At 40.1% G+C, this 10767-nt stretch overlaps 2 protein-coding genes across 2 annotated transcripts; one reads left to right on the top strand and one right to left on the bottom strand.

Moving 5' to 3' along the window:
• Positions 1-1107: 1107 nt before the first annotated feature.
• On the top strand, positions 1108-1674 carry PpBr36_06899 (uncharacterized protein; the record flags this gene model as incomplete). The annotated part of the gene is made up of 1 exon (XM_029894041.1): positions 1108-1674. A coding segment is annotated over one exon (567 nt), but the record flags the coding sequence as incomplete, so codon positions are not given.
• Positions 1675-1867: 193 nt separating this feature from the next.
• PpBr36_06898 (uncharacterized protein) lies at positions 1868-2539 on the bottom strand (the record flags this gene model as incomplete). The annotated part of the gene is made up of 2 exons (XM_029894040.1): positions 1868-2163; positions 2320-2539. 2 exons carry the CDS (start codon positions 2537-2539, stop codon positions 1868-1870), a joined length of 516 nt encoding a protein of 171 aa, XP_029748873.1.
• Between the last annotated feature and the right edge of the window lie 8228 nt (positions 2540-10767).

The following is a 10767-nucleotide window of genomic DNA, read 5'->3' as shown; positions in this document are numbered from 1 at the left end:
GACAAGCTCTGCAGATAATTTAGTAGATGTTCCGCCATTGAATCAAAAGTCAACCCCCAGAATTTTGCACTTTGTACCACCCTGTAACAGCTTTGAACTCAAGAAAAACCTTGTCAGTCGGCGTCTCAAATAACTTCCGGCTCCGACGCCCCGAAGTTGCTGATCCCAGACCGGACCGGGATTGTAGCTCCAAAAGAAGAAACATGCAAAACTGAGGTAAACGAAAGGAAACAGCTTCGGCAGATTTTTTTTCCCCTCTGTCTGCTTTCCGGAAAGTGTTCTACTGCAAGGGAGAGCAAGCTGGTGACGCTCATGTGCTAGCGCTTGGCTAGCGAATACGTATTCGTTCTGTGCCTGGCGCAGCAGCTTTCGCAAAAAGGCCATAGTTTCTGTTCCACCATATCTTTTGTCCCATCTTTTTTCTTCCCTTTCTTTCATGTTCAATCCCCTTCGCATGGCCACAAAGGCTTATTCGGCGACCGGTGCTTGCATCATGTCCGCACAGACTTCATACGTCGTCATTTGCTGGCATGTCCCCCCTTCAGGCAGGATGGTTCGCTTGGAGCAGGATAGTCCAATCTTCACAGCGCAGAATAGCCCGAGTTCGATTGGCCAAGGTAGTTGACGGGGAAAGGTGAGTTCGGCTATTTGTTCAACGCCAGAAAAGTTTTTCTTTTTTCTTTTTTTTTTTTTTTTGCCCAAGGTTGTAGGCGGCCGAAGTTACTGCCGACTACATAATGCCCACGTTTTCCTGCACGGCAAACGGTCTTGTTTTCTTCAGTCGTGCGTGTGTTTTTTTCTTTCTAATCTTCAGTCGTGGGCTGTCCCGCCAGCGTTGCATAATCACGCCAGCAGTTGCATTTTGTTGCATACGAGAGTAAAGAATCACTTGGAGGTATACAAGACGTAAAAAGCCTTTACTCTCACTGTCGGTCCCTTTTTTTTTCTTTGTTTCGCCAGCCGCAGCATCTCGCAGTGTAGTATTTTCAAAAGAAAAAAAAATGGGTGGTGAGTTTACGCTCGGCATCACGCTGATATCCATCCCCATGCACAAAAGTCACAAAGACCCCCCATCCACATCCGCCGGAAAAGGCCAACTAAACAGCACAAACCACGGATGAAGTCTTCAGCACGACGGCAAAATTCGAAATCTGGACCGAGATAAGCGGCGTTCCGCGCTCCAAGGCCATCGCCGTCGTGCAGGACCAGGGCGGGCTCCTCAGCAAGGACCCCTTCGCGGTCTCGGTGACGGAGCTGCGCGCGCACCCGGGCAAGTCGACGCCCGAGGCCGTGCCGGAGCCGTACGCGTCGCGGCTGGTCGGCACGACGCGGTACTGGGAGGTCAAGGACGCCATCCCGCCGCAGTTCGCCCGCCTGCTGCCGGGGAAACCCGTCGCCAGCAACTGGTACGTCATGACGGACATGGAGGACGGCGTCTACATGCACCTCGAGGGCGCGCTGGGCTTCGTGTCCAAGCGCGGCATCGTCGTCAGGGGCGGCGACGAGGAGGGTGGCGAGAACGTCGTGCTGGCCCACGAGTGCGTCGTCGAGTGCAACAGGGCCCTCATGGGCATCTTCAAGAGCCAGTTCGAGGAGCACTGGAGGTCCATCCAGGAGCAGGTGGCACAGGCGATGGGGGGTTGTGTGGTTAGGCATTCTGGGCCGGTGCGATGATTTCTTTTTTTTTTTTCTTGATTTTGTTGTTGGTTGAGGTTTTTATTTTTCTTTGTCCCAAATTCGGAGTCCTGGAAGGTTTCATATTCTGTTTCTATATATCTGGTGAGAGAGAGAGAGAGAGAGAAGAGCCCAAGGAGTCTAGACAGAAAGTGCAGGGTACAAAAATCTATTACACCAAACTTTTTAGCCTTTATGGCGTCACCAAGTCGACTCCATCGTCCGTCATGTAGTACATGTCAATGTACACCCAGCCGGTCCCGGCCTTCAGGACGCCAACAGCGACAATATCGTTTAGCCACCAGTACTTGTCCGACCCGGTCTCGTATAGCCCGTGCAGGTAGATCACGCCTTCCGGCTGGGCGGAGCCAAAGGTGCGAATGTAAATCTCGGCGCCGTCATCCGTGGTCAGCCCGTACCGCGTGTCGGGGTGGAAGACGCCGCGTTTGTCAGTCAGACCCCAGTCTGCTCCAAGGTTGCGAATGGTGCCTGAAAAAGAAAATCTGTGAGAAAAACAAAAAAAAAAAAAAAAAAAAGGAGTCATACGAGAAAAAAAAAGAGGAGAACCAGACAAGAAAAGACAAGGAACATGGAAGGGATGCAAGAATCAGACGAAGCTGTAGCTACCTGAGGGGGTGGACTTACCCTTTATCCGGGGCCCCTCGAATGTCCCGCCGGTAATGGGGATGGCGACACGGTTTCCAAACGGGGCGTCGCCGACATTGATCCCCGGGTCCAGGGTGCAGTTGAGCGAGTAGAGGTGCGTGAGTGACGGCGCCGGGGTGAGCTGGCGGGCCTCGAGGTTGGACGCAACGACCGCGGAGCAAATGCTCAGGGCGGAGGTGATGAGTGCGACGATCTGCATCTTGTGACGAGCGGAGAGGTATCGGCTCCGACAGCAGAAACGGTCACAGATGGGGAGTAATGGGAACAGCGCAGCGCAGTCTCAACAGAGCTATTCACATTCGAGGGTTGATGGTCCCCTTTATAACAAACAAATGCGGGGAATATAATCTGACGCACACGAACGTACACGTGCAGCCTGCATGAGTGGTAGGAGAGCCATATATTCAGGTAGGGTGCGCTATCTAGGCTAACGAGCGTGGCAGCGCTTTTATGGTGTGCACAGCGCTAACTAAGCTCATCTGGTTATGTGATGCCAAAATCTATTTACTGCAATACACCCCCCAATTAACTCTGCGTAAGTAAGCAAAATTAACTGTTTATATAATTATATACAGCTTTTACGGCCAATATTTGTATATATTTATTTACGTAAACAAAGGAAATTTATAATGCTAATAAGCGGTGGCGGTGCAACGCGCGCCGCAAACGGGTTTTACCAGCTTTCCGCGCTTTTTATTATATTTAACGCAGGCGGTAAACCCCTTTCAATGGCGACGAATCCGTAATATTATACCCCTTATTATATTAATAGCGATAATAATTTGTAATAAAATTGGTAAACGCACGGCGAATATATATTTCGTTCGCTTTTTTAAATCCGAATTTTAATTTTAAACCTCATTTTATGCCCAAATACCCAATTCGTAAATGGTTATTTACGCCCTATAATTTGCGTTTAACGATTTGCGCGCCTGCTAACGTCGATATTAATACCAGCAGCAATAGCAATAATAATAAAAATGGGTTTTTTTCCGTTTGTTTTAACGGGTTAAACTGCGTATAAACCGCGTTGTGCGCTAAATACCGATTGGGCGTTGGTTAACGGGTATAATATAGTATTTTTTTTTACTCCTATTAACGGGAATCGATTTGGTCGCGCCGAAAGGCGCGTACAATTGTAAATCCTTACCCGCGTTTTGGCGAGTTTCCGAACGTGCGATTTAATTAACGCGTTTTTTATATATATATAAACGAACCAACGCCGCCGAAACGTTGCAATTGTAACGCGTTTTTCAGTTTTCCTAACGGGAGGTTAAAAATTAACGGGTATAATTTATATTGCAACCGGTTTTATAATATTAAATTAACGGTAAAATATAAACTTTTTTTACCGTCGTTACCGGCGCCGTTTTTGCTTTTACGGTTACCGATACGGCCCCCGCCGCTATCCCCGCCGAAACGGTAATTTCCGAAACGTAAACCGAGGAAATTATTACTAAAATACCAATGGTTGGGGGTCCTACCGACCCTGCGCCCGCCCCCGCCGTTATCCCTGCCGCTACCGAACCCGCCCCCGCGCCTGCCCAGGCCGCCGCCCCTAAAACCGCTTCCGGGCGTGTTAAAAATACGCGCGGCGCTAAAAACCCCGTAAATTATTCCTAAACCGTATTTAGGAACGTAAGGTAATATTAATTATATATATAAAGGCCGAAAGGTATAAGCAAAAAGAGGAGGAGGGAAAAAACGGAGGAAAAAAAGGAGGAGGATAAAAAGGAGGAGGATAGCGACGACCGCCCCGTCCGTTCCGTAAATATTTCCCCTATTTTAAAACGTTTATTTATAAATATCGCGAATTAACGTACGTACCGTAATCGCGTCGTTTTCGCCCCCGTCGTGTACGCCCAAACGATTTTATAAATCGCCCGGTACTATATTTCGGGTGTGCGAAAACGTATTTGTCCGGAATTGCGACCGGTTTATACGTTAATTAACCCGGCGTGCGTTCCCGTATTCGGGGAACGCGCCTACCGCGTTACTGGAATTACCGAAATGGGTATACCTGCCTTTTTTTCCCAATTGGGGGATTTTTTAAACGCGCCGCGCGCGATTTGGACCAGGCGTTTTTTATATCGCCGCATACCCCCGCCAAAAAGGTTTAACTCCTTCGGAACGTGGTTACGTACTATTTCCGGGATTAGACCGAATCCTAAACGAAAAAATTGGTAATTTTTTAAATAAGGAATATTCCTGCGCCAAAACCCGTAAAAAGGGTTTTTAATGTTTTTTTTGCGCCGCAAAACGTAAAAAAGGCGTTATTTCGTGGTACCCAGGTGGGATTGGGGTTAGCTGTTATGGGTAACGTGCCGGCGGTGGTGGGTGCGACCTTTAATGGTTAACCCATTACGGGTATTTATTTTGTATTATTTCCTGGCGGTGCTGGCGCCGGCCATTAAATTTTTTTATAAATAGGTTTCGGCCCTAAATATTCGTTATTTTATATATTCGTTACCTTTTATCGTTATTTTTTTTTTTTTTTAATAGGTTTAATACGCGTTATTTAATGCTATATTCCTTACCGTATTTCCGAACTCCTTTTTAAATTTTGCTAAACGTTATAAAAATTTAAAAATACCTTAAAATGCTCGAATTTGGGGATCGATAACGATTTAGTAAATCCGTTTGCAGGTATAAGCTTTATTTCCAGGTAAATAACGTTAAAATTTTTTTTGGCGTGCTCCTGTTTAAATTATATATTTTATATATTTATATAACGCAGGCTGGTATTAATACGAAAGTTTTTATCAACGATTAAACGAATCGTTTGTTTATTATCGCAATATAAATTCCAAAATTCGCCGAAATTTAGCTGTATTTCCTTGAAAATCCGTTTTAAAACCATAATTTCTTTGGCCGCTTTCGATAATACGTGTAATTTTACTTTTATTATAAACGTCGTTACCGTGGTTTACTTTACCGCCCTCCAATTAATAATTCCTCCGAATAGCATTATCACGTATCTTTTTAAAAACCTTTTCGTATTTAAATCGTCGCCGAAAAATGCGTTATTTGCGAATATAAAATGCTAATTTTGGTCGCTCGCTCCGTATTTAATTCCTAAAAACCTCGTACTGTATAAATAAAATAATATTTTTTTGGTTAGGCGTTTGTAAAAAGGATTAGGATTGGTAAGGAACCTAAAAAATACTAATACTGCGTGCGCAACGTCCGGTTTAAATATAATTACGGTATATAAAATAAACCTTACCATTTCCTAATAAATTTTAACCTCGTTTGGAGTTGCGGTCCCCTCGTATTTTATTATAGGACCTTTTGGTAATAGCGTTGGCGGGTATTTTAAGCTTTTTGTAAATTTAAAACGCATGGCGATTTTTTCAATATACGAATCGTATAATAAAATCGTTATGCGTCGTTTTTTATTTCGCAGTACGCGTATCCCAAAAAACCAGGAAAATTGCCCCTCCCGTAATTCGTATTTAACCTTTAGGCCGTCGATAACCGCTTTACCGTCTCTGGCGTGTTTTGCGGCATATAATACGATTATATCGTTTACGAAAAAAATCACGATAACCCTGCTTTGTATAAATACGCACATATATGGTTTATTACCAATTGGTTTAAATCCCAAATTTTGTAACGTTTTTAGGAGCTTTTCGTACCAAAATTTAAATAATTCCCTTATACCGTAAAACGCTTTTCGTAATTTAAATACAATATTTTTCTTCCTAAACCCTTTTGGTATAGTGCAAAACACTGGTTTACTTATATTAAACGTTACGTTAAAAAAAACGTTATTTATATCGATTTGGATCGCCTCGAAATCGAAATACGCCATTAAAGCTAATACTAATTTGAAATTGCGTATTACCAATATCGCCGCGTAAGTGTTTTTAAACGTATTGGGCGCTTATTAATCACCCCTTATTACGAACCGTGCTTTATAACGCTCGAAGTAACCGTTTTTATCGAATTTATACGTAAATACCCATATAAACGGTACGGGTTTTGTGGTGCAATTCAACCGAAGGGTTATTTCCCATATCTCTTTTTTTTCGAAATTTATCCACTCCGTTTTCGCTGCTTTAAAAAACTGTTTTTTATCCGGGTGCGCCATAAGCTTTTTCCAGGCCTTAGGCGCAGGTACAAAATCGTTTTTATGCGGTTTAACCTTTTTATCCGGTTTTTTTTATTGTATTACCGCCGCGATAATTTCGTGCAGTATTTTGTAATTATAATCACCGCCCTCCAACGTGCTTTATTAATTAGGTAAAAACGTTAATAAAAACGTTAACCATAATTGAAAACCTGGAACGAATATCCTGTCCTCGGTATATATTTATTTTAAATAAATATTATTATTTCCGTATACCACGTTTTTTCCCCTTGGGATAATCGCGTTTACAAAACTCGTATTATTATTATTACCCCCGCGCTTTCCACGGGTTATATTTCCTTTACCGCGTTGGCGTTATCCCCTCGTATTTGTTTCCAAAACCCTTATAATGGGTCGGGGCGTTTTCGAGGAACGTTTAAATTTTATTGTACGCGTTTAAACGCTGGTTTAAAATGCCGGCGCGGGCGTAATATTTGGGGGTTGTGCGAATGTAACGGTAATATTTGTCGGGTTCGGTAGTTCGAACTGCGGTTCCGGTGTATTACCCCCGACGAAAAAACGGTTAAACGTAAAGTATTCCCGCGCCGATTCGTTATTAATAACGATTAATCCCACCGTTCGGGTATTTTTTACCAATTTCGGCGCACCCGGTTCCTTTACAGGGTCCGTGGGCGCACGCGGTAAAAATCCGTCACTATTTGGTATGCGTATACCGAATACGTAATTTTTTCCCGTTTTAAGCGTTATTACATTATCCTCCAAAATTTTTAAATACGCTAATATTATTAACGTATATTTTATTAATTCGTTAACCATTTATATCCCAAACGGTTCCGGTTAATTAACCGTTTTACCTGGGATCGGTCCGCCCAAATTTTTAAAAATGTCGTTTTTTGCGATTTGTTCGCGGAAATGTATATTGCGGTGCTCCGTAAATGCTTCCGCGCTCCGTTTTTATAATATTGGTACGTTATTTAACCTTTAATTAAAAATAGGAACGCCTGGATTAGGTGCGAATAATGGTTTATTTCGTAATAAACCCAATCGTTCGATTATTCCGTCCCCCAAAAACTCCAATATTAACTCGTGGATCCGGTTTATTAAAAACTCGTATTTGTTATTAAATTTACCGGTTTTTATCCTTTTTTTTTCTAATCCCTGGTAAAACCGTGTTTCGTCGAATCGGACGTTGCGTAAAGTAATAACCCTGTCGAAAAAAGGCACCCAAATATAATATATCCTAAAAAATTTATATTTAACCAGGTATCCCACGTGCGTTTTAAAGTTCGTTTTAAATATTACCTTATTTTTTAATTTCGTTTTTACCGGGTTTAATACGTAAATTTTACACCCGTATATATACGTACTAAACCAATTTGGGCGCAGGTTTTTGTTTAATATAATAAATAATGCAAATGTAAACCATTTAAAAAACCCCCTAAACCATACTAATAGGATTTCGTTTGGGTTAAAACCTTTCCGGTTTATTAATGGATTTATATTAATAAAATAATTTGCGGTTATAATTATTTTTGGCCAAATAGAGGTAGGTAAATTGGCTGCCAAACGCATTTTAAACGCGCGTATAATTACCTCCTATCCCGAACGTTTTATTTAACCGTTTGGTTTATATATATTAAAGGGAGGCGTTTTTATTTCGATCCCAAATTTTTTGCAATATTTTTGGTAAAAAATATATCCCGTATACGCTATTAAAATAGGTTCGTTATCGTGGAAAAATTTCGCAATTTGTAGGCCGTATTAACGCGTTACCCACTGTTCGAAACCAAATATTGTTAACACGAGTTTTGCCTTCGTTTTTCCGGTAAACGGAATAATTATTAAACGCCCCGAATATTCGTTTTTTAATAATAGCAAATACCGCATACCAGTACCTAATTTTTTAAAATGGAAAAAATTTAAATATATTATATAATAAAGTTTATATAATTCGCCTTTTAGGCGTTTTAATACCATTATTTTACCATATATTTAAACGCACGCCTTGCACTCCAATATTTTTAATCCCTTAATTTTTACATTTTTAACCCGGTGGACCAACGTTTTAAACGTTTCCGGACCCAAATGGCCGGCTTTCTAATACCAAATTAACGAACTATTTTCTTTTTCGTCGTATGCTTCCGTGGAATTTTTTTATGGAATTTTAATAAATTTTATCCAACCGTTTATAACCGTTAAAAAAATAATACTTATAAAAAATATTTATACGGTAGGGGTAACGCGCAAATAATAAACAGGTTTATATTATAAAAAAATTACGTTATTACGTCGTTGCAAACCGTATAATACCTAATTTTCCTTTATATTCTTTAAACGCAAAATGCAATCCCAGCCGTTATATTATACGTTTTTATCCCTTAAACGCGTTTTTAACACGATATTAACGTGAAAATTGGGCACGTACGCTACGTTAACGAATTTTAACGTCCGTCCTCCGTTTAACACGTTTTATATAATACGCGTACCAAACGCGGTAATTTTAAATTATTAAATACCGTATATAACGAATTGCGGATCCGAATTTGTAAGTTTACGGATAAAACCCGGGTCCAGGCGTTTTTTAACGTTTACCAAATATATAAAACAGCAATTATCGAACAAAATATTATTGTAATATAAATTGTGGAAAATGTTTATGGACGTAAATGCGCTGGTTCCTTTATCGTAACGTATTTAAAAGTATGTAAAATCGTCGGGTTCGGTAAAAATGGTTAAATAAACCGCCGAAATAATGGGCGGCCCCCCTTATTTTTTAAACTACGGTGCTTTTTTCGTCCTTCCGCTCGTAGTAAATCCTAATTCGCTAATTACACCCTTTTAAATTAATAATTCGCGGATAAAGGACCAGCGGTTTTTTTTAAATTCGGCGCAAATTTTTTTGCGATTTTCGGTTAAATAAGGGCCACGTATACGGATTTTGGGGTTTTTTCCTATTACCGCGTACACCAATTTTTCGCATAAATTTGGTAATTAAAAATAATTATAACCATAGGGATATTTATTCCGTATATTTCCCCTATTTTTACCCTTATTAAAAACGTGGTTTAAACTTTTATTTTATTTTTTAACGGATCCGTTAAATATCGTATAAAATTTAGCGAAATTGCGGCCACCCCCTATTAAAGGGTCGGTGGTATCGTCGTAAAAAGCGCTCCTAAACCATTTAAAAATATATTTAAAAATAATTGTATAATCCGGTTTGTTTAATTCGTTCCGAACGTTTATAACCCAGGAGGGTTGGAAACGTCCTCCTGTTTCGATAAAGTTTTTAATCGTTAAATCCTTTTTAAAATCGGTTATTTTGTAATTCCGGGTTTCCTCGTAGGTTAAATCGTAAATTTTGAACCAATTCGTTTTATTATTTATTATACGCGTTAAAACCAGGGTTAATTTATAATTTTTAATTACCTATTTTTTAACGTGCGTTAAAAAAAGTGCGAACTTTTCCTAAAACGCTTTAATTATCTTTTTAAACGTATTCCAACCGTTACGTTAAACGGTAAAAAGCGCCGTACTAAAATACGTTGGGTTTATATTTTTTGTAACCCATTGCAGGAAAATATTAATTTTTCGGAATTATTTATTTGTATAATTTTTTTATAATTCCTGCGTTTCGCGTGTTTTATTTACCGCGCGCTTTATTTCGGAAAACGTAAAACTGTTTAATATAATAGGTTCCTTTAGGCTTTTAAAAATAAATTTATTTATATTTGCAAACGATTTGGCGATTTAATTTATTTTACGTTTAATTTTAAACGGGTTTAAATCCCAAATTCGTAAATTTGTATAATAATCGTCAAATCGGGAACGTTTAAACGATTTTATAACGTTTTCGGTAAATTTTTCAAATATTGGGAATTTTTCGTCGGTTTATTGGTTTGGATTAACCAATTTCCAAATGCGTAATATTTTTGCATTTTGGCGGTAAGTTTTAAATTATTTAGGCTATTGGGCGCGTAAATTAAGCGCTGCTGGCGATTTTTGGAGCTTTTCGGTCGTAAATATGGTATGCGGTAAAAAAAGAAAAAAATAAATAAATTAGGCGTTATTCGTGTTAATATATAATTGCAATTTGCGTAAAGTAGAGATTTTATAGTTTACAGCTGTACCGGGTTTATAATTGACGTACACGAACGTATACGTGCAGCCTGCATGAGTGGTAGGAGAGCCATGTATTTAGGTAGGGTGCGCTATTTAGGCTAACGAGCGTGGCAGCGCTTTTATGGTGTGCATAGCGCTGACTAAGCTCATCTGGTCATGTGATGCCAAGATCTATCTACTGCAACATAATCTCCTCATCGATCTACAACCAC

The sequence above is a fragment of the Pyricularia pennisetigena genome, chromosome 1 (genome assembly GCF_004337985.1).
Source record: "Pyricularia pennisetigena strain Br36 chromosome 1, whole genome shotgun sequence".
NCBI classification, from domain to species: domain Eukaryota; kingdom Fungi; phylum Ascomycota; class Sordariomycetes; order Magnaporthales; family Pyriculariaceae; genus Pyricularia; species Pyricularia pennisetigena.
The sequence above is the reverse complement of the archived record's forward strand: the minus strand, read 5'-3'. Positions and strand labels throughout refer to the sequence as shown.